General features: G+C 37.9%; 2 protein-coding genes across 6 annotated transcripts in view; one reads left to right on the top strand and one right to left on the bottom strand.

Moving 5' to 3' along the window:
• Positions 1-8,141, bottom strand: part of CDC40 (cell division cycle 40) — a 54,854-nt gene extending 46,713 nt beyond the window's left edge. The window contains exon 1 of one of the 2 annotated variants that reach the window (XM_030882836.2): positions 7,927-8,141. In XM_030882836.2, coding sequence (XP_030738696.1) covers positions 7,927-8,115 — 189 coding nt within the window. In that variant the 5' untranslated portion in view covers positions 8,116-8,141. Of the gene's footprint in view, positions 1-7,620; positions 7,729-7,926 lie in introns of those variants that run through there. The other variant, XM_060283570.2, reaches the window with a different exon arrangement.
• Positions 8,142-8,582: 441 nt separating this feature from the next.
• Positions 8,583-24,712, top strand: part of WASF1 (WASP family member 1) — a 94,287-nt gene continuing 78,157 nt past the window's right edge. The window contains exons 1-2 of one of the 4 annotated variants that reach the window (XM_060283566.1): positions 8,584-9,138; positions 23,023-23,128. The gene's annotated coding sequence lies outside the window, so the exon portion shown is untranslated. Of the gene's footprint in view, positions 9,139-23,022; positions 23,129-24,712 lie in introns of all 4 variants that reach the window. The other 3 variants (XM_060283568.1, XM_060283567.1, XM_030882837.2) reach the window with 3 other exon arrangements.

The raw sequence follows: 24,712 nt of genomic DNA, 5'->3' as shown, positions 1-24,712 counted from the left end.
TTCAATAACAATTAGGCATGCAATTGAAATTACCAGAGAATTACAAAGGATTTCTATTCAGCTTTCATTATCCATAAAAATTAAAATGCAGTAAGTAAAGTGTACCCTATGAGTCAAATAAGTTTATATATGTTACCTTTTGTTGATTCAAAGTAATTTGAAAATAAAATCATATAATATTTACCTTTTAGTCCTTTTCACATTTCTTACTGTTATACAAATAAGAAAATGGATGTGAAAGCACTTCGTAAACTATAAACAAGACATAAATATCAACCATTATTACAAACTATCAATTTATGTTACAGGTTTTTTGCCAAAAAATAGAAATGAACAGACTTTCTATAATGGGAGTTTAATTGGCTGAGGAAAAAAATAGAAATTCATATAAAGATATCTTTTGAGTTTGGCCCTTAACAAATACAGAGGAAAAAGACTGTAATAAAAGACAAAGATGGACATTACATCATGATAAAGGGGTCAATCCAGCAAAAAGGTATAACATTTGTATATATCTATGCACCCAACACAGGAGCACCTAAATATATAAAGCAAGTATTAACAGACCTAAAGGGAGAAATTGACAGGAATACAATAATAGTAGAGGACTTTAATATTCCACTTACATTAATGGACAGATCATCCAGAAAGAAAATCAATAATTATACCAGATAGACTTAATAGATAAATACAGAACATTCCATCCAAGAGCAGCAGAATACACATTCTTTTCAAATGCACACAGAACATTCTCCACGATAGATCATATGTTAGGCCACAAAATAAGTCTCAATACACCTAAGAAGACTGAAATCATATCAAGCATCTTTTCAACCACAATGGTATGAAACTAGAGATCAATTAAAAGAAGAAAACTGGAAAAACCACAAATATTTGGAGATTAAACAATATGCTACTGAACAACCAATGGGTCAATGAAGAAATCAAAATAGAAATTAAAAAGAAAAATACCTTGAGACAAATGAAAATGGAAATACAACATACCAAAATCTATGGGATGCAGCAAAAGAAGTTCTAAGAGGGAAATTAGAGACATAGGATTACCTCAAGAAACAAGAAAAACCTCAAATAAACAACGTAACTTTACACATAAAGGAACTAGGAAAGAAGAACAAATGAAGCCCAAAGTTGGTAGAAGGAAGGACATAATAAAGATCAGAGTGGAAATAAATGAAATAGAGACTAAAAAGACAACAGAAAGAAAAAGACAAGAGCTGGTTCTTTGAAAAGATAAACAAAATTGATAAACCTTTACCTAGATTCACTAAGAAAAAACAGAGGATGAAATAAATAAGATCAGAAACGAGAGAGAAGTTACAACTGATACCAAAGTACAAAAGATTATAAGATACTACTATGAACACCTATATGCCAACAAATTGGACAACCTAGAAGAAATGGATAAATTCCTAGAAACATACAATCTTCGAGACTGAATCATGAAGAAATGGAAATCTGAACTGACCAATTACTAGTAAGGAGACTGAAATCAGTAATCAAAAAACTCCCAAAGAATAAAACTCCAGGACCAGAAGGCTTCAGTATGCTACCAAATATTGAAACGTTTCACACCTATCCTTCTCAAACTCTTCCAAAAAACTGAAGAAGAGTGAATGCTCCCAAATTCATTTTATGAGACCAGCATTACCCTGATACCAAAACCAGACAAGGATACCACAAAAAAGGGAAATTACAGGCCGATATTCCTGAAGAACTTAAATGCAAACATCCTCAAAATGTCAGCAAACCAAATTCAACAATACAATAAAAGGATCAGACACCACGATCAAGTAGGATTTATTCCAGGGATGCAAAGATGGTTCAACATCTGCAAATTAATCAACGTGATACAGCACATTAACAAAGAATAAACATCATCGCAATAGACATAGAAAAGGCATCTGACAGAGTTCAATACCCATTCCTTATAAAAAGTCTCAACAAAGCAGGTATAGACAGAATGTACCTCGACATAATAAATGCCATATATGACAAACCCACAGCTAACATCATACTCAATGGCAAAAAGATGAAAAATTTTCCTTTAAGATCAGGAACAAGACAAGATGCCCACTTTCACCACTTTTATTAAACATAGTATTGTAAGTCCTAGTCAGAGCAATTTAAGCAGGAAAAAGAAATAAAAAGCATCCAAATTGGAAAAGAAGTAAAACTGTCACTACTGGCAGATGACATCATTTATATAGAGAAAACTCTAAAGACTCCACCAAACAACTATTAGAACTAATAAATGAATTCAGTAAAGTTGCAGGGTACAAAATCAATATACAAAAGTCTGTTGCTTTATATGTTAACAATGAACCACTAGAAAGAGAAATTAAGAAAACAATCCAATTTACAATAGCATGAAAAACAATAAAACATCTAGGAACAAATTTAAACAAGGAGGTGAAAGATACATACACTGAAAACTATAAGATATTCATGAAAAAAATTGAAAAGATACAAAAAATGGAAAGATATTCTATGCTCATTTCTTCTATACTGTTATGTGTATTTAAGACTATACTTGAAAAAAAAATTATTACTATGGCTGCACCTCGTAAGTTCCGATGAGCATTGTTTTCTTATTGTTTAGTTCAAAATATTTTCTAGTTTTTAAAAATTTGGCCCATGGTTTACTGAGTACAATTTATAATTTTCAAATGTGGGAATTTTATAGTTTATCTTTTTGTGACTGATTAGCTTAGATGCACTGTGGTCAGAGAATGTGATTATATGACTTAAAATGTATTGAGATTTATTTTATGGACTAGTACAGGGGTTGGCAAACTACAATTATTGGGCCATGTCCAGCCCACAGCCTGCTTTTGTACCAACAAGCTAAGTAAATGTAAGATATTTACATTTTAAAGGGTTGTTTAAAAAAAGAAAGAAAGAGGGAAAGACAGACATTAAGATGTGACAAAGACTGTATGTGGCCTGCACAGCCCCAAATATTTACTATCTGGCCCTTTACCAAAGTTTGCCAATCCCTGGCCTAGTATATGGTCAGTTTTTTAAAAATGTTTTATTACTGCTTGAAAACAGTTTTCTGCATTGAGTGCCATGTCCTTTATACCCTTCAGATACAGTTTGCTAATTTCGTTGTTTGAATTTTCTGTGTCATCATTGATATTGTTTTGCTTATTCTATCAATTATTGAAAGAGGTATATTAAAATCTTCTGCTGTAATTGTAGATTTGTCGGTTTCTCTCATAGTTATAAAAACTTTTTTTTGGCGGTACGCGGGCCTCTCACTGTTGTGGCCTCTCCCGTTGCGGAGCACAGGCTCCGGATGCGCAGGCTCAGCGGCCATGGCTCACGGGCCCAGCCGCTCCGCGGCATGTGGGATCTTCCCGGACTGGGGCACGAACCCGTGTCCCCTGCATCGGCAGGCGGACTCTCAACCACTGCGCCACCAGGGAAGCCCCTATAAAAACTTTTGCTTAAATATTTTGCGCTTACATTATTAGGTGCATATAAATTTAAAATTGTTATGTACCTCTTTGTGAACTGAACCTTGTATCATTATGAAGTGATCCTTTTTCTGTTTTAAAGTCTATTTTATTGACCCTAATACAACCAATGCCATTTTCTTCTTCTTGGAATTTGCCTGATATATTCTTTTCCCCTCTTTTTATTTTTGATCTTTCTGGAGATCTTAGCAATCATGGCAAGGCAAGAAAAAAAAGAAAAGAAAAAAGGACTGAAAGGAAGAAAAAAATACTCTCATGTTTGCAGCTGATACCATTATTTAAGTAGTAAGATCAGTCAAAAAATTAAATAATGGAAAAAATAACACAATTTATTATTATAATAGCATAAAACTAAGATGCACCTAGAAATATCTGCAACAAAACTGTTCAAGATACTGATAGAGAAAATTATAAACTTTCAAAGAAATTAAAAACCTAAAGAAGACCTAAATGAATGAACAGATATAACACTGTCTTCAAATTGATCTAGGAGTCAACCCAACTCCAAACAAAATCCCACCTCGGTGTTAGCAGAATTTACATGTTAATTCTAAACCGTATACAGAGTTACAGGGGACAAGAATAGCCAAGACATTCTTGAATAACAACAAAAAAGGATGGAGGTGGGGTGGGGGTGGGGGAGGTAGAACAGCCCTACCAAAGATCGAGCTATATTATTAAAAATGTTCACACCATACACAAAACTTAATTCCATGTGGAGTCATGACTTAAATGGAAAAAGCAAAAATACAGTGCTTTCAAAAGACAAAATGGGAGGATATTTTTATGACTTTGGGAAAAGGAAGAATTTCTCCAACAAGGAAAAGGAACCACAATGCATAACAAGCCACAAATTTGCAACACATAATTGACGAAGGGATAGTATCCAGAATATATAAGGATCTCCTACAGATCAAAAGGAAAAAGACAACCCAACAATAACTTCAAAAAATAAAATCAAATCACCTATAAGGTACGTGAAATCTCATTAGTATTCAGTGATATGGATTAAAAACATTACATAAGTTCATACTTTGCCAGAATGCTTGCTATTAGTCACAGTACAATTTGACAAATACAGATGAACTTATTTGTATGCTTCACATCTCCTCCCCTGGACATTTTTCTGTCATTAAATTTACTGGGTGTAAGCTTTTTAAAAAGCATATTAACAAACGAGCGATGATCAATATCCCTTACTCTCTCATCACAGAAACCAGATCACTGTGGGGTTTAGCCCCAGCTCTGCTTCTAATGGACCTCTGATACCTATTCAGTCTTTCCTCCTGGATTATCTTACTTATAACTTGAAGTGATTGAACTGAGTTTTAGAGACTTCCTCTCACTCCCACCCAATCAATGTACCTTGAATCTCAACATACATGCTTTTTCAAGACTTTGGTTTTCACTTACTCTTTCATTCATTTTCTCACCTAATGTATTTCTCTTAATCTTGTGTACTAGGCATTGAAGACATGAAAACAAATATACACAACAATCTCTGGCCACCAGGGTCTGGTCCAGGGGAAAGAAAAAAATTAACAAATCACAGCAATGTGGCAAGTGCTATAACTGAGATGTGGAAAGGGGGCTACGGTAGACAGAGGAAATATGTGCACTGAGACTGAAGGACAGTAGAGTTTTCGGGGGTGGGATGAGGGGAGGCATGAGGCAAGGGATCTCCATGCAGAGAGACTAGCGTGGGCAAAAACTTGAGAGAAAAAAAGAAAATAGGCTTTGGGTGCTTTGTAGAGTGTTCAGCATGGGAGAATGGCAGGTCTCATAAGGAACTCAAAAATTACCCAGCAGGCAATAGGATGTCTTGGGGCAAGGAAGTGATATGATAACACTGTAATTTAGAAAGACCACTCTGAGTGCATTGTGAAGGGAAAAGTGGGTATGGAACTGGGAGACAAGAATGGAGGAAGTAGAAAGACCAGTTAGAAGGTTATTATAATTGTCTTGAAGAAAAATTATAAGAATCTGAACAGTGGCAGGAGGAAAGAGAGGAAAGAGAGATTTGATAAACATCATTGGTACTATTGGGTAATGGGTCCTGGTAATGAACAGGACCCATTACCCAATAGCAGGGGTTCAGAAAGAAAGAGGAGTCAAGAATGACTCCTGAGAGAAGTAAGGAAGATATGAAGTAAGGCTGTGTCAGTAAAAATGGAAAGGAAGGAGTTGATTTGAGAGAAATTAATGAAGCAGAAATGTTAGAACCAGCTGAATGACTAGCTTCAGGGGCTGAGGAAGAAGGAAGAGAAAAGGAAGACCCCTCTGTTCTTGGCTTGGACTAATGGGTGGGTTGTGGGGTCATTAATCCAAATGGGAAAAACAGGTGAAGCAGATCCTGAGGGAAAGAAAATGTCAATTTTTTAGCACATTGGATTGGAAGTGCCTGAGAGCTATTCTGGGAGAGACGGCAATAGTTCTGAAGCTAGCAAGGAGTTTAGAATTGGATAAGGATGGTGTGCCTGGCACATGCTTTATGACAAGTCTTGAACTCCATGAGATAGTTACTAGTGTTATCCCTACTTCACAGATGAGAAAAAGCTTAGACACGAGCACCTAATTTATCCAAGGTCACCATCTGGGTAACTGCTGGAGGTAGGATTTGAATGCTGGCGGTCTTGATTCCAGAGCCTGTGCGAACCACTTCACAGTGTTCACCTGTAAGTCATCAGGAGCACTGCAGGTTGAAGGCCTGGAGGGTATGAGGGGTGAAAAGGGGGACTAAGGACAGAGTTTCAGGAAACACTAATATTGAAAGGGAGGGCAGAAGAACAGGGGATCAGAAGACTGCGGATGGCCCCATGGAAGCCAAAAAGAAAGAAAGTTTCAAAAAAGAACTATTTAATAGTGTCACTTGATGCAAATATTCAACTCAGATGACAGAACTTGACAACTGGAAGGGCAGTGACATTACTCAGGGAGAGTAAGTTTCCCAAGAGGCTAGGGCAAGGCTGCATTGAGTTGAGGAGAAAATGAGATAAAGTGAGAGAGCTCCAAAAAGCTGAGCTGTGAAAAGAATGAAGACTCAGGAGGCTGCTAGAGGAGGGGTGTAAGTTTGGGGAGTTTGTTTTGTTATAAAAGTAGGAGGATCCTAAGCATTCTTTCATACTCGATATACATTAGTAAAAAGTAAAATCCATGAATAGCTCACTAAAAGCCTGTAAAAGACTCAGGTATATCACTATCACTAGACTGGGAAACATCTTAAATACAAAGGAGTTTTTGCACACTGCCTCCCGTCACCACATCTTCAGCTCCTGATCACCCCCACTGGGCTCTACTGGGCCTCTACTACCAACTGGTGGATGCTCTTCTCCAGCTCTAGACACACAGACCTTTCCTCAGTTCTTCAAACACACTAAGCTCTTTGCCATCTCAAGGCTTGCTGTCTCCTTTTGCTGGGAAACTCTTGCCTTATCGTGCACTTGGCTGGCTTTTTCCTGTTCCTCAAAGCTGCTTTTGCAAGAGGACTTCCCTGACCAATCTACAGAAGTCATACTCCTAGCTTATTCTTCATCACTGAACTCTATTTCACGGAATTCTTTTTCCTTTACAGTACTCAATCCAATCTGTAACCACTTTATTTGCTCATATTTTATTGGCTGCCTCTTCCACTAAAATGTACGCAATCATGATGTCAAAGATGTCTGGCTTGTTTGCCTCTGTGTCTTCAGCCCTTAGAACAGTTCCTGGCAAGTAACATGTGTTCAATAAATATTTGTTAAAGGAACTATATAACTCAATTTCTCCGTCTGTCACTTTCCTCAATTGGGATCGTGCACACTGTTTCTTAAATCTAAGGCCTTTTCTCACTGTCTTGACTTATATATGCACTTTTATTAGATACCAGGATCTCTGCTGCAAGCTTTATTTTTATCATTTCATTTAATCGTCACAATAGTCCTCTCATATAGATAGGTCCTTTTAAAATTATATCTCCATTGTACAGGTGAGGAAACTGAGGACGTTGTACAACTTGCCCAAGTTCAAACAAGTGGTGGAGCCGGGATCAGAATTTAGTTCTGACGTCAAAAACAAAACAAAGCCAGGCCACAGCTCACTTCAAGTGTGGGCACATACTCTAGTTTGGGAAGTCCTTATTTACCTTTGTTTATGTTGTTACACCTACTCCATCCAGGCCACATCCTAATCCATAAATTCAAATTTCACCCCCTCTTCCCGCTTGCTTTCTGAAGGTGGGAGGCGAGAGCAGGGAGTGCAGGGCGGTCCTGAACTTCCAGTTCCCAGCTTCTCCCAAGGAGGATGCATGTAGGGAGAAGAAGAGATCCAAGCGTTAGCCACTTACCTTTCAGGACTGAGGACGAGGTGACCCGGGGCCTAACAAGTTACTGTCGGATTCTGGAGCAGAAACCGACAATTCCAGCCCCGCAATAGTAGCCAAAACGCTTACCTTAACTGCCACCTCCGGAGCGGAGTCCACCGCCACTGCCAGAGAGGACTTATCTGAAGACGATTTAGTCAAGTGCATAAGGGAGTCCGCGGCTGGCAGCGAACACCGTCCACCCTCACTGTCCGAGTCCGATTCGGACCCTGAACCCGAACCATACGAAGCAGCCAGAGATTCGATCGCAGCCGACATGACGGCAACAGACACTCTGCGGAGACCAGGCCCTAGCGGAAGAAGGAGTAGCTTCAGGTCCTGACAGATTGCCATGACACACATTATTTAGCTCCTTTCCTACGAAATCGTTTATATTTTAAAACAATCATTACAGTAGATTAATTAGTATTAGAATAAGAACAACAGGACTTGGAATTTTGAAACATTTACTTAGGGAAATAGAATTATAATAGCTTATAACTTTCGGGACCTTTGCGGCTAGATTAAAGACTACGAGTTCCGAAATGCCTTGAGGCCTCGAAGTGCTACGCTTCCGGCGTGCCGCGCGGCGGGAAGTGGGAGAGGCACGATGGGAACTGTAGTTTAGGTCAAGGGGGCGTGGCGGGGTGGGCAGGCCCCTCTTTGACCCCGCCCCTGAATGGTAGGTTCATTCAATTGGCTATCATCTTTCCTCATTCCCTGGCCGAGCACTGTTCTCTCCGTCCCCCTCCCCCAAACTGAGGATTGGGCAATACCATAAAGCCTCAGGAAAGGGGGGGGGGAAGAGAGATATTCATTTCCCCCACTGATGAGTGAGTGGGTGGGGGCTGAGTTTCCCACCACAGATGCACCTGGGCACTGGGAGCTGAAGAGGAAAGTGAGAATCATAAGTGGGAAGACCTTGACTGGCGGGGAATAGCTCCTTTTGGGAAAGATGGGGGATTAGGTGGCGAGAGTCCTGCGGTTCCCCCTGCTTCAGGCTCGGGTCTTCGAGCCCGGTTGTGGAGAGTCGCGCGCTGGGAGGGGGCAGCTGGGGGGCGGCGGCGGCGGCTCGCGGTGTTGTTCGCTCGCGCGTCGAGCACACGGTGGGTCCGGTGACCGGCGGTCGTCGCAGGCGGCGTTCCTTGTGGCCCGGTACCTCGGCCACTGCCCACAGCGGGTTCCACCGGGAAGCCTGACAATCCTGGAGGCTCTAGGTGGAGTCCCTGGAGCTGAGAGGGACCGGCGGCCACCGCCGAAGCATGAAGAAGGGGTAAGGCTAGAGCCCCTCAAGATTCCTCGGTGAGCGCGAGTCTCTTAGGAATTGTTTTTTTGGGGGGGACAGGGTGCCAGGAGAGGAACTCTTCCTCACTGGCCAGAACGGAGAGGTGTGCGTGGAGCACTAACCCAGCAAAGGTTGCGAGGATGGGCGCGCCTACACCGCGACGGCCCCCACCCCCATTCGCGGGTTTCCAGAGCTTCGGCAGCCAGACCGCCGGCCCGGCTGGGTACCCAGGGACACGGCGGCCGGCGGGCGCACCTGGGGCTCGGTTGCGGGGACCGCCCCGAGGCTGCTGTAGGCGGGGAGACTGCGGGTCTTACTTAGGTGCCACCGCCTGAGAGCCCCTGCCCCCGCGGCCTGCCCCTGTTCCTCCTCGCTCTGGGGGAGGCTGCGGCACCCGGTGCCGGAGAAGCCCCGCTCGAGATACGTGCCCGAGGCTCTGTAAAGCCAGCTGGTGCGTTTGCGTTTTTGCGCCGCGCGTCTGTGTCTAAAGAGACAACGGTAAAGCGAGTGCGGGGATCTCTTTCTTCGCTAGAAGAGGAGGCCAAGCGCGGTTCTAGCCTCCGATGTCTGCTATGGGGAGGGGGGTGCCTTGAGCAGAGTTAGGGAGCTGCTCACCCAGCTCCGATGTCAGCAGGACTCGCCCATTGTGCCACCCGGATAATTATTCAACTCTGCAGCATCCATTGCACCTTTCCCATTTTTCTTTTCCCCTTGCTGTAGCATGCCCCCTAGCTTCGGTACTCTGACGCCTTCTCTTGCACTTGCGGATGATGAACTGGAATAATGGTGAAAAGAAAGCACATCTGACATGAACATTCATAACCTGTCCTATAGCCGATTAATTAACTAATCCCCAGATAGACTAGATACTTGAATACGACTCAGTCTAATTCTGTCCTTTTCTATGTAAAGTGTGCCTAGGATTATATATAGGTTTTTTTGTTTTGTTTTTTTGTTGTCGGTGTTAGATCCATGTATTAGCTAAGTCTTATTCCTGTCCGGTAATTGATGTAATTGATTTATTGGTTATTCAACCCGTCTAATGTTTTAAATTTAATTTGTATAGGAGATAACTTTCATTTTCCTAATTGTTGGTAGCACTGTATCATAATTACAGATTCAGTCTCAGTCTTTGAACTCTCAGGAACAGTTTTTTCCCTTATGCTCTAAGTTTCTGTTAGGAAAAGTGTATTTTTTAATGTCCAATATTTGATATAAAATTTCTCAAGTTTTGAATAAGGGAAGTTTTGTATTTGTTTTTCAGTAGCGGAATATTTGATTGCCAGTTCTAGCCTTCGGTTGAAAGAAAGGAAGCACTTAATATTTAAGATGGGGTTTTAACTGCCATAACATTTCCTAAATTTATCTAAATTTTACTTTTTATTCAGTTCTTTTCTTTGCAATATCATGTATTTAATTACTTGTTATAGAATTTCTTCTCATTTTTCCAACTTCTGTCTACAAGGATGGGTAGGCTACAATTTTGCACGATCTACTTGGAAAATGAAATATTTTTTGAACATGGAAGAAACAACTGTTGGTTATTTATTATGTTAAAAACTGTTTACATCCCACTATTTAAAAATAAACGATTCACGACCAAAAATAAGTGTTTTATTTTTCTTTTTGTGATCCTCCCTTTCCAGCTTTTCTTGTTTAAGATTGTTGCCATAACCCTCTTGGTAAAACGGAATTGCACATAGACATTGCAGAGGCAGTTGTTTTAAGATACAGTAATTGTTTTATGGCACTTGGAAGTGGCGCACATATAATATAACTTGATGGTGTAGCATCAGTTGCTTGTTAGGAAATGACCTTGCAGTTTACAAAATGGACACCTTGTCTTGGTTTCTTTATATGTAAATGGAAATAAACCCATTTATGCCACTAAGTAGTATGTATAAATTAAGTAAATATGTTTTCATGACGCTTTCAAAGAAAATTTAAATATTTTAGCTAATGAACGATGAAAATATTTCAGTGTAAAATACAGTGAAAAATGTCATTAGGAATTTCTGTGGCATGTTAGAATGGATGATTTACATTGAATTTTGCTTTGGAGACATATGGCTGTAAATTGAAGAATGTTTCTCATCTATCAAGTTTTTAATAATTGAAAATTTAATAGGTATTATAGTTAATACATATATGTAGTTGTAAATATAGGTATAGTTAATATTCATGAAAAAGTTATATGACTTGGTAGTAAACAAGTAGAATATTGAATTAAGTTTGTGAAAAAGAAAATCTCCAGAAAATATTAAGGCCTTTTTCATTGAAAAATTTGCAGATGACACAATTCAAAATACATTTTGAATTTGTAATACATTGATTTTTGTAGTGTAATATAATACATTGACTTTGTAATACATTGAAAATACGTTGATCATTTGTGAGGTGTGATATGGAGCTACTTTGTTTATTATTCAGGTTTGTAAATAACCATTTATATATTCAGAGACGGTGTATAAATATAATACTATATTTAATTATACATTTTGCTTTATTGTCAGAATAATTTAAGGTATTTCCAAGTGCTTGATTTTCATTATCACAGTAGCTAGTAGCTTTTGATTTTATTATCGTGGGATTAACTGTTAATTTTCATAGCAAAAACTATTAAAATATATTATTATTACTTTTACCAAAACAGTGCTTTTAGTTACTTTGTGGGTAAACTTCATATAAATAAGACTATTCAAATGTCTTTAAAGTTACTATTGTATAGCTTCTATTTTTGAGAATTAATTTGATGACATTTTTAATGTTTTCTTAAATGACCAACTAAAATTTAGCTGTCATTATTACTTGGATAAGTACAGTTTACTCAAGGTTTTTCTAAGCTTCTTGAGGACAGGAACTGACCCAGTGCTTATTGTCATAAATCTGAAATTGCTAGCATAGTGTTTAGCAAATAGTATAGGTTTAATTTTTTATTGGACAAATAAAATGAATGAATGAAGACTATCCATTGATTTAATGTACCATATAGACATTTTTTAAAAGATCTATCAAATAAATTTTTAATTCATAAAGCTTATAGCTTTATCTCAAGAGAAAAGAAAAAAAATGTATTTGGAAGTTCTTTGAACTTCATTTACCTGTTCAGGCATAATTCCTTTAGCCACACATTTTTTGAACTAGCACTAAATACTGTATAATGCATACATTGTCAACCTTTCGTTTATGAAATGATAATAATTTTCTCCTTATTTCTTACAGGTCACTTCATGAAAATGTACATTAAAGGTTTTTTTCCCTAAATTAGATGAGTGTAGATATATGTTTGATTCTTTTTGACTTTTCATTTTTCCAGTAAAATATTAATAAAAATGTGTATGTAGAGTATATCCTGTGCTAAATGTGCCTGAGTACCTAATTTTAAGAATAAGTGACCTCTAGGGTGGAGATTTTTATAAAATGAAGAATCTTGTGTTTTTAGTTTATCATATTCAGTTTATAATTTTGAATCTTTGTGTAGTGGTAGTTCCTAACTTACAATAGGATTAATTATATTTTAAAACTTGTAAAATGGTTTAGAACTTGGAACTTACGTTCTCAGAAACAATATGCTTGGTTAGATTTGCAGACAACTCACCAAATTTAACCTATAATATACTTGAATTTTAAGAGTAGACTAATACTATTAGAGAGTTGTAAAATTGTATTATTAGTTAATATAAATACTATATTGAAAATACCTATTACATTGAAAATACCTATAGGTATAATACCTATACCTATATTGAAAATAATGTGTACAACAATCTTTCTGTGGGAAAATCAATTCAGAATCTACCTTGAAATGCTAGGAATACGTTTCTCTTGTGCTAGACATAACAACGTTATTAGGAACTTGTCCTCTGACACCCACTGGACATGAAGAGGAAGATTTTCCTCAGTTCAGTGAGTGGTGCAACCTTACATCATCTGGGGCAAGAGGTCAGAGAATGAGAAATTGGAAGGAGCTAAGATCTGTTTTGTAACGTTGGACAAGTCATTTTACCTCTTAAGGTCTTTGGTTTTCTCATTTATAAATTGAGAAGGTTGAAGTAGATGATCTCTGAGGTTCCTTCTGGTTACAAATAAAATTCAAAGGCGTTTTGAAGCTAAGTGTAACCCTTTTTTCTGAGAGTTCATTTTCCCTTTCTAATGTGACTGCTTATATACTTCCTGTCAGAAAATTTCTCCTTTCTGGATCTACCTCTGGAAAGAGTATAGTCTTACTCTTTTTCTCACATGCCTATTCGTGGGAGCAAGACTTTTTAGGTTTTTAAAGGAATTTTTGTTGTTGTTACGGTTGCTGTTTTGTTTGCTTTTGTTTTTATTCTTTTTTTAAACTCCCAGCACCACCAAGAAACAGAATTAAGATATCTCCAGAGAAATTGTTTTAGAAGGCAAAAATATTGTAACTAAAGTTGTGGAGTGGGTGTATGAAGGTAAAAAGTTGGAATATGACCTGAGAATAGGGTTGTCAGATAATGTACGGGGTATCCTGTATTTTTATTTGCTAAATCTGGCAGCCTTGCCTTGGGTGCTGTGGATCTTTTGGCCGGGCAAGAGTACGGTGATGGGGTGGTTGGAGGCAGAGGGAGACAGGGAGAAAGTCCTCCTTGAGGACAGGGCAGTTTTGTTGTTGTTGTTTTGGTTGGTTGTTTTGTTTTGCCCTCATTCATTTTTGTGTTTCTAGTACTTGTTCTTTAAGCTAAATGGATGTTTGAGCTGATATAATTACGACGGAAGAGCAGGTAAATCTCTTAGGAAGGTGGTAAGATCAAGATGCTGTGAGAAAAGGGGTTATGAAACACAGCTGTGTTTGTCATATACACTGGAGTATTTTGTAGGTTTTTAATTAACTTCTTATTTGGAGGTTAATAATATTCAAGAATAACAGGTAACAGGGTAACGTGGTCTCCTAAGAGGAAAAGAAGTACCATTGCATGCTTGCTCCGCGTGCCAGCTACTGTATAGGTACTGTTATATTTATTGTCTTACTTATTTGATATCATAGTCTTATGAGGATTTTATGGAAGAAGGGGGTTAACTGAATTAAACAAGTTCATCCTGCTCAGCAGGAGCACAGGTTCCCTGGGCACCACTCTCTTCCCTTTACTGCTGAAGCAGCCATTTTAATAACTTGATAATAGTAATTCTGCCTGCCTGCTACCTCTCCTTCATCTGCATTTGCATAATCTAGTGGTGATTGTCCCATGCTAAGCCAATTATTCATTCAGCACATAATTAATGAGGGCCAACTAGGTGCTAGATAGATACAGAAAAGAGTAAAATAGAGGTCTTGATTCTCTTAAGCAGCACGGTAAGAGACTGATACTAGAGAAAGGCACACATTTATCATTAGAAATTGTGATGAGCGCTCTAAAGGACAAGAACAGGTAACCTAGTTTACCTTGGAAATCAGGGACAGCTTCTTTGAGGAAAGATTGGTGGACATTACCTATGTGAAAAAAGAATAGAAGGTAATGAATGCGTGGAAAACAATTTTTGAGATGGGAAAGAACTTGGCAGGTTCAAGGGACTAAAGAAAGGCCAGAGTAGATGAAGCTGAGCTGTGTAGTGGGCAGGAGGGCTTTTGGAGGTAAACGGGAGGCAGACCAGGCAAGGCGCATTAGCTCTGGCTCAGTGAGAGGTATGGATTTCTACTTTAAGTGTATTGGGGAAGGCCATGAGGAATTTTAACCAGGTTAATCCTGAATCAGTTCTGTCCTTTAAAAAGATCGCTCTGGCTTAGAGGGGGCCAGGGAGGCCAATCACAGTTCTGCCCATTTCTGTAGTTTATTGGTCCAGTTCTAGACGCCCGCACTGAGCCAGGCTACTCAATTTTTCCTGGGTCCTAAGTGCCCAGAGGGTGGAATAATTTGTTTTCTCTCCAGTGGCTGAAGCTATAAAACACAAAACTGAGAAACTGTTAATGGCCTTGTTTCTTGCCCTGTGAAGTAGATAAGCAGGGGCATCTTGAAGAAAGAACAAGAAGAGAAGCAGATACAGAGTCTTGGCTGTGTTCAAGTGACTTTGTCCATGGTCCTGAGATTGGGTTGCAAGAGGCACCCTAGTATCTTTGTTATAAGTTGTCCTTTGTTACACAAACTAGTTGGAATGATATTTTTGGTGCTTGGCAACCAACTAATTGAGTCCTAGATTAAGTAACTTGTACAAGGTCACAACGGTAATAAAAGTGGTAGAGGTGGAACTTGAATAGAGATTTCAAAGTCCCATTTTTTCCTATAACCATATGCTGCCAAGCCACCACTCCTTAAATTAATGATTCTAAAGTGATTCTAAGGAGGTGGGTGTTGGGTGTGATGACACCTGTTGGATGATGATGGCAGCAGTGCTTTATTTGGGGTATGTTTTGCAATGGTAAAACTTCCTGGCATTCTTTTCCGTTGAGTAACAGTTACTCAGGTCTACTCTAAAAAGTTAGCCTTTCTATAATGACTAACTCATTTGAAAAGAAAAAGAGAAAGAAAAAGCTTGTGTGTCAGGGAATGGATTAACTCATTTGATTCCTCTACTGAGAAATGTGAAGTCTGTTATGTTTTCATGTTATGCTACAAAAGTAAGCTTTTTTGTTTTCCATTCTTTGATAAGACGTATGTTGTCTTATATCTGGGTTTTGTTTGCTTGTTTTTTGGTAAATTTTTGTAACATAAATGTGCTCTATATAAAGCCAGAGAATTGTGGAAAGGTTAAGCAAAATGGGAGGAATATGAGAAGCATTTTATATTTTAGTTGGAGAAGAAAACTAGCACTCATTTATTTTGAAAACCAAAATAAAAGCTTTGTGTGATACACCATAATACATGGCTAGAAATCTATCAATTTTGTTGATATTTTCAAAGGACCCTTTTTTGTTTCATTGGTTTTCTCTGTTGATTTTCAATTTCATTGATTTCTGCTCTTTTTTTAAAAAAATTCTTCTGATTACTTTAGGCTTATACTGCTCTTCTTTCTCTAGTTTCCTAGGGTGGAAGCTGAGATTGATTTTAGATCTTTCTTCTTTCCTAATATATGCAGTCAGTGCTATAAATTTCCCTTTAAGCTTTTGATAGATCTCACACATTTTGATGAGTGGTATTTTAATTTTCACTTACTTCACAATATTCAAAAATTTATCTGAGACTTCTTTGACCCATATGTTATTTAGAAGTGTGTTATTTAGTCTTCATATATTTGGGGATTTTCCAGCTACCTTTCTGGTATTACTTTCTAGTTTAATTCCATTGTGGTCTGAGTGTATACATTGTATGATGTCTGTTCTTTTAGGGGGAGGGTGTTTTACAGCCCAGAATATGGTCTATCTTGGTGAATGGTCTGTGTGAGCCTGAGAAGAATGTGTGTTCTTTGTTGTTGGGTGAAGTACTATATAAATGTCAATTAGATCCAGTTGACTGATGATTCTGTTCAGTTCAACCCTATCCTTATTAATTTTCTGCCTGTTGGATCTGTCAGTTACTGATAGAGAGGTGTTAAGTCTCTGTAATAGTGAATCCATCTATATTTCTCCTTGCAGTTCTGTCAGATTTTGCTTCACATATTTTGGTGCTCTGTTGTTAGGTATATACATTGAGGATTGTTATGTCTTCTTGGAGAATTTATACCCCTATCATTATGTAAAGCCCCTCTTTATCCCTGGGATATTCCTCTGCTCAAAAGTGTCTGCATTCTCTGAAATTGTGTCTTTATATTTAAAGTGGGTTTCTTGTAGACAGCATATAGTTGGGTCTTTTTTTTTTTTTTCTAGTGCACTCAGATGTTCTTTTAATTGCTGTATTTGAACCATTCACATTTAAAATGGTTATTGATACAGTTGGATAACTATCTACCATATTTGTAACTATTTTGTATTCATTACATTTGTTCTTTTTTTAATACTTTTGTCTCTTTCAGCCTTCTTTGGCTTTAATTAAGCATTTTATATGGTTTCATTTTTCTCTCCTTTCCTTGCATATCAATTATATTTCTTTTTAAAATGTTTTTAGTGCCCTAGAGTTTGCAATGTACATTTACAACTCATCGAAGTCCACTTTCACATAACATTATGCTGCTTCACAAGTAGCACAGGTATCTTATAACAGAATATATCAGGGACTTCCCTGGCAGTCTAGTGGTTAAGACTCCACGCTTCCACTGCAGGGGCCACGAGTCTGTTCCCTCGTCGGGGAGCTAAGATCCCGCATGCCTTGCTGCATGGCCAAAAAAAAAAAAAAAGTAAAAACAAAACAAACCCCAGAATATTCCCAATTCCTCCATCCATTCCTTATATCATTGCTGCCATTCATTTAATTTATGCATATACTATAATTACCCAATACTTTGTGGCTATTATTACTTTGAACAAAACAGTTGTCTATTAAAATCAAAGAGAAATGAAAAAAATATTTTATTTTACATTTATTTATTCATTCTCTGTTGCTCTTCCTTTCTTCATGTAGATCCAAGTTTCTCATCTATGTTGTTTTCCTTCTCTCTGAACTTCTTTTATCTTTTCTTTCAAGGCATGTCTACTGGTGACAGATTCCCTCAGTTTTTACTTGTCCAAAAAAGTCATTACTTCTTCACTTTGAAGGGTAGTTTCTCTAGGTTGGTGCTTTTTCTTTCAACACTTTAAATATTTCACTCCACTCTCTTGTTCATGGTTACTGACAAGATGTCAGTGTAATTCTTATCATTGTTTCTCTATTCGTAAAGTGTTTTTTCCTCTGGCTTTTTCAGTATTTTCTCTTTGTCTTTTAGTTTTCTGCAGTTTTTCATTCTTGGTGTAGTCTAAGCTTCATGGATTTATGGTTTGGCTCCTATCATTAATTTTGGAATATTCTCAGGCATTATTACTTCAAGTATTTATTCTACTCTTTTCTCTCTTCTCTTTCTGGTATTTCCATTATACATATGTTACACCTTCTTTAATTGTCCCACAGTTCTGGGATATTCTGTTCTGTTTTCTCATTCTCTTCTCTCTTTGCATTTTAGTTTGGGAAGTTTCTGTTGATACTTCTTCAAGTGCGCTGATTCTTTTCTCATTTGTGTCCAGTTTACTGATGATCCTATCAAAGGCATTCTTCATTTCTGTTGCAGTATTTTTTATTTCTAATATTTCTTGGCTCTTAGAGTTTCCATCTCTCTGCTTACATTATCCATCTGCTTTTGCATGGTGTCCACTTTTTCCATTAGAGCCCTTAGTAATCATAGTGATTTTAAATTCCCAGTCTGATATCATAAAACCTCTGCTATATCTGAGTGTGGTTCTAATGCTTGCTTTGACTCTTCTGACTATGCTTTTTCTTTCCTTTTAGCATGACTTTTAATTTTTTTTTTTTTTTTTGTATTTATCTGACTGGGAATTAGGCTGTGATTACTGTTTGCTGTAGCAGTAGGTGTCAGAGGTTTCAATTTCCTTTAGTGTCCTTGTTTTTCTTTCCCTTGTTGTCTTTGGATTTCCCTAGAAACACCTTCTTAAATAGAGTTAGAGTGTTACATTTTTTTTTTCAGCCATAACCCTGTTATTGTGTAGGAGCCCTATTCATGTGGTGGTAAGGTGTAGGGGATGGAAAGTGGTCTATAACCCTATGATAAGATATCAGTGTTTTGCAGGGTCTGTGCCCCTGAGTCTTCACAAATGCTTCTCAGCTTCCGCTCTTCTTTCTGTAGGTATGTCAGTAAGGCTAGAGTGGGCAGGAATTGGGTAATTTTCTTCTCCCCAAGTTGGATAAAGCTCTGGCAAAGTCTTTTCCTTTGCTGAATAGGCTTTTGTTGTGGAGAAATCTCTGGACTTATATCAGAATGGTTACTTTCCCCCTCCTCTGGCCAAACAGGAGGTGATTTTTCTCTGATCCTCACTATGATAACCTTGTGGGGCATAAAGCCCAGGAAAGTATAGCAGCCCATACCTCCTTAGAGGAGACCCACAGGAGTTTTAAACTTAAACAGGAGTTTTAAACTTAAGTGTTCATACCAATTCCTGGCTCCCGTGGCTTCTGCTTCAGTTAGCTAATCTATATTCTCTGGATTCACTGTTCTCTCTAGTTTCTTGGGTGGCACTTTGTCCTGTGACTTCAGTCTCTGATGGATCTAAGAAAAGTCCATTGGTTTTCAGTTCGTTCAGCTTTTGTTTCGTTATGAGAGAAAGAGTGATGGCTTCCAAGCTCTTTACATGTTGGAGTGGAACCTGAAAGTTATCATATGTATTTTAAAAAACTGCATAGTATTTCATTGTATAGGTAAACCGAAATTTATTTCACTTATTCCTCACTGGTAGATGTTTAGGTTGCTTCCTTTCTTGTCATATGACAAGCCATGATGTAGTAACTGTCCGTGAATAAACTGTTGTTTTGATTTTAATGGCTATTTTCAGTTATCTATATTGCCTCCTGCAGTTACGTAGAAATTAATCAGGAATTGACTGTATTTAAATCAGAAGACTGAATTTAATTCTTAGTACTTTCACTTATTATGTACTCTTGGACCATTTTACTTCTGATAAGTTTCCTTATTTATGAAATGTAAATGATAAAAACTACCTTGAAGAGTTGTTGTGAGGATTAAATAATATAATAGAAGGCATTTGTAAACTATAAAGCACTATATAAAAGTTGGGTAGTTTAGGTATATCCAGTTGTGATATAAACTGTGAGTCTTACTAATAAAGCACTCTGTTAATTAAATAGCTTTAGACCAGGCTACTTAGTACAGTATTTTGAAAGAAGATACTTTGATTTATTGATAATTCTGAGAAAGGGGGCATAGTTGATTCTGAGACAGGGGTCATAGTTGATTCTGAGTGAGATAGCTAAGTAACAAGTACACTTTGAAAACTTAATTGAGGAAATAATATGTTGGTGGAAGCTGATATAGTATACTCTTAAACTTATGATAGAATACATTAAGTTTTTTTTTTTTTTGAGGTACGCGGGCCTCTCACTGTTGTGGCCTCTCCTGTTGCGGAGCACAGGCTCCAGACGCGCAGGCCCAGCAGCCATGGCTCACAGGCCTAGCCGCTCCGCGGCATGTGGGATCTTCCCGGACCAGGGCACGAATCCGTGTCCCCTGCATCGACAGGTGGACTCTCAACCACTGCGCCACCAGGGAAGCCCACGTTAGGTTTTATGAAGATAAGAGCTAAGAAAAGTAAGCAAAGCTAATTTTAACTTAGCTTTGCAATTATGCATTCAATATGTTGTTCTAAAACTTTGGTAAGACTTAATCAGATAGAATTTTGATTTTTCATTTATTTCAATATTCTTCTCCAAAGTGACTTAGTAATTTTTGAGGTCATATAGTCTTTAGTGCCTTGATACTCAGAAGTATGATCTGTGGACCAGTAGTGTCAGCATCATCTTGAGAGCTTTTTAGAAATGCAGAATATGAGGCTTACCCCAAATCTACTGAATCATTTTAACAAAATCCCTGGATGACTGGTATGCACCTTTACATTTGAGAAGCTCTGACTTAGTATACATAAATCTTGCAGTTGAGAAAGACCTTTGTCAAGGTTTTCAACTACGTAGTATTTCTGAATAGCTTATGATTTAAAGAGAGAAATGGGTATTGGGTTAAGTGTAACTTTACCAGTATTGTTAGAAATTATGCTAAACAGAGGAATGCACTAATCTATTTTAAAAATCTTACACACTTCTAACAGAGGTGAGGATAGGCTGTTGCAAGCCTAATGATCTATAGGTCAATAATGAATTTTTTCTTAAAAAGAAAAATTAAGTTAATTTTTAAACTTGTCAAATGTGGTAATGATTTCTTCATCTGACTTCATTGGGAATTGAGAGATTCCATTTACATGTCTTTTCCAAAAAATTATATCTTTTCCTTTTAAAAGTAAAATTTGTGTTTTAATTACTTTCCATGGAAATAGTTTTAAAATTCACTTTTTAAAAAAAATTTAAAAGTTTTAAAATTTAAGGAGACTTTGCCTCCTTAAACAAAGTGCATGGAATACAATTTAACCTTTTCTTAGTAATAAAGATTCCCCTAGCTCCTACCAAAGCCTTACCTGTATAGATGCTCAATTAAACTGATGAATTGACTTATTATGAAGACCTTCTGTTATTGCAGTTTGTTGTAATACAGTGATATTGATTATTAAAGGATATAGGATTATTTATCCATATAACAAATGATCTGCATTGCTGGCCTACATTACTGTGTTTGCAATTTTGAACTTTCCCTATCTTTCTCTGTCAGCTTTCAGTGTTTATATGGCTGCTTCTCTCAGCTGCCCCCTTTAATTTGTTGTTTCTAACTGCACTCTAAGAAACCAGATGAGACTATATATCACATGACGGTCTTGACCTCTCCAGTCATTCATTCATTAATAGATATTTATTGAGCACTTATTAAATGCCAGGCTCTGCTAAGTACTGAGTATTCAGTGGAGAACAAAACAAAATCATTGTTCATGTGGAGCTTACATTCTGGTTGGGGAGATAGGCAATAGACAAATACCTGTGTAATACATAAGTAATAAATACCTATGTAATAGATGTAAGTTCTATGAAGAAAAATAAAGCAAGGCATAGATATAGTAAGTAATGGGAGGGGCCACTACTTTAAATAGGGTTGTAAGGGAGAGTGAAGGGAGCAGAGAGCTGAATGAAGTAAATTGAGATATGTATAATATTTTTTTAAAAAAGGGTACATAAATGTAGTGTACAGACTATGGCTTCCACTTTGCCTAGAATCCTCAGGTGTTTATTTAAGGTATAAATCTTAAGTATTTCTGCAGTTTTGAACATGGCAACCAAAAGTATGGTTACCATCACGCTCTCTAAGGATTTTTATGTTACTTCTGGGAATGAAAAGTGGGCTGAAAGATGAGGTTTAAATTGACAGAATATTGGAATTTTTGGAACATTTGAATGGTTTAAAAGAACAGTGGACTAGAATACAGTGATCAAAATTAGAATTGTTCTAAAATTTAAGACATAGATTGATTTAAAATAAAGATGTGCTATAAGCAGTCCCCTGGAGAAGCAGAATGGCTTCCCATGTGGCTGTATTGCTCTTGACTTAATAGTGACACCAGTAATCACAGTAGCACCATTTTTTGAGCCCCTATTATGTGTTAGGCACTGTTCTAGGCATATGTATGGTGTAATCTTCAAAACAACCCAGTGAGGAGGTATAATTCTCACTTTTATCAGGTGGAAACTAAGGTTTAAGCATAGACAGCTACAGTCTTTCACAATACTAGCCAAAATCTAACTGCCCAATCTCTTATGCTTACTCCTGACTCAGGTGTCCTCTAGATGTAGGGGAAAAATGGGATTATTTTGATTAACTTGTTAGGTGGCAAAATTGGAGGTATGTGTTGGGGATTGGTTCCAGAGTTCAAGCCACGCGCAGAGTAAAAATCGTGTACCAAATTAGTGAACCATCAAAAGAGTTGAATGAAAATGGCTGTATCATATCCTTTTGATGAAAATGCAGTTATTTTGCCAGCAATTTGCATACAATCAAAAGTTTACTGAATTGATATTGTAAAGAAACCAGTACTTTGCTTTAAAGATGACCTCAAATGCTAGGTGATTAGGTGATGTTATTAGAAATAGAGAAGTCCAAAGAATGAGTAAATTTTCTTTGCGGGGAGAGTGGGGAGTCACTGATGATGAATATGATTTTGGATATGTTGAAAATGAGTTAATGAGACATTATTGTGTTGCTGTCTGGCAGACGGCACAGGTCTAAATGTTTACAGGGATGTTAGGGTTGTTTGTATCAGTAATTTAGAGATGATAGTTCAAGATCTGGATATAGATGGATTTATGTATAGAATGTATGTATAGAATGTATGTAGAATTTATGTATAGTATAGAATGAACTGGGGTATAACTGGGGAATAACAAAACTGTTGATTCCTGACTCATTATTTACAGAGTGGAAATTAAAAGGACAGCCAGAAGAGGATGCTGAAGATGTGATCAGAGAAGATGTAATGTGTTGCATTCTGATATGACTGTTCAGTAGGAACCAGAGGATAAAGTAAGGCCTGTGGTCTGGGGCAATTCTCCTTTGAAAAGAAATCTGAAATGCTAGTGAGGTAGGAAGGGAAGCAAAGCCAAAGTATGTTGATGGTTTTGAAAACAGAGGAGAATGAAAGGATCACAAGGACTGGGTAAGGACAAAGAAATTTAACAATGAGGACTTGGAGGGGTGGAATAGAATATTTAGGTCAGAAAGGGACATTTCATAGATGGAGATCTTAGAGGCAGAACTGTAAGAGTCTATACTGACTCTTGATGTATGCTCAGTAGCAGAGGGGAAGGGGCTACTCCTCAGTCCTCAGGACTGGAAGGATTGAAGTTTGAGCCCTCAAGAGAGATGAGGTATACTTTACACAGCTTTGCTCTAGTCTTTATGCCTCTAACCGTTGCCCTGGGGTTAGTAGGCAGTGCATGCCACATTATTTGAAGTGGGAATTTTGGAGGGAGAAAAAGCATCGTGCATTACTTGTGAATGCTCAATTATAAATATATTCCCCTTCTTGCTTGCAAAAATAAGTCTTTTCATTGTGATAGAGACAGGCAACAATTGTGTACCTAATATATAGGAGATCAGTGTTAATATCATTTTTATCATCAGTGTAGTCATGGAAGTAAATGAAATAAAGAATATCTCTTAATGGATATGTATATAAAGGACTTAGTTTCATTAACATTAAAAAGAAAATGTAAATTTCTTTTTGTAATTTTATGCTAAGTACAGAAAGATGACATTAATGACCTGTCATCAGTTGAACATGAATTTTAATATATATTTCATGTAATAGAGATGGATTTATGAGTTCTCCAATTAATTTTTTTAATTTTTAAAAATTAAAAAAATTTATTTTATTTATTTTTGGCTGCGTTGGGTCTTCATTGCTGCGTGCACGCTTTCTCTAGTTGCGGCAAAAGTGGGGGCTACTCTTCATTTTGGTGGCTTCTCTTGTTGCAGAGCACGGGCTCTAAGCGCGCGGACTTAAGTAGTTGTGGTGCGTGGGCTCAGTAGTTATGGCTCGCGGTCTCTAGAGTGCAGGCTCAGTAGTTGTGGCGCACGGGCTTAGTTGCTCCGGGGCATGTGGGATCTTCCCAAACCAGGGCTAGAACCCGTGTCCCCTGCATTGGCAGGCGGATTCTTTTTTTTTTTTTTTTAACATCTTTATTGGAGTATAACTGCTTTACAATGTGTTAGTTTCTGCTGTATAACAAAATGAATCAGCTATATGTATACATATATCCCCATATCCCCTCCCTCTTCTGTCTCCTTCCCCCCCTCCCTATCTCACCCCTATAGGTGGTCACAAAGCACCGACCTGATCTCCCTGTGCTATGCTATGCGGCTGCTTCCCACTAGCTATCTATTGGCAGGTGGATTCGTAACCACGGCGCCACCAGGGAAGCCCTCCAACTAATATTAAGTTAATTAAATCTGCTCATTAAAAGTCTGACTGTTGGGCTTCCCTGGTGGCGCAGTGGTTGAGAGTCCGCCTGCCGATGCAGGGGACGCGGGTTCGTGCCCTGGTCCGGGAGGATCCCACGTGACGCGGAGCGGCTGGGCCCGTGGGCCATGGCCGCTGGGCCTGCG

This window comes from Globicephala melas, chromosome 14 (assembly GCF_963455315.2).
Source record: "Globicephala melas chromosome 14, mGloMel1.2, whole genome shotgun sequence".
NCBI lineage: Eukaryota > Metazoa > Chordata > Mammalia > Artiodactyla > Delphinidae > Globicephala > Globicephala melas.
The sequence above is the reverse complement of the archived record's forward strand: the minus strand, read 5'-3'. Positions and strand labels throughout refer to the sequence as shown.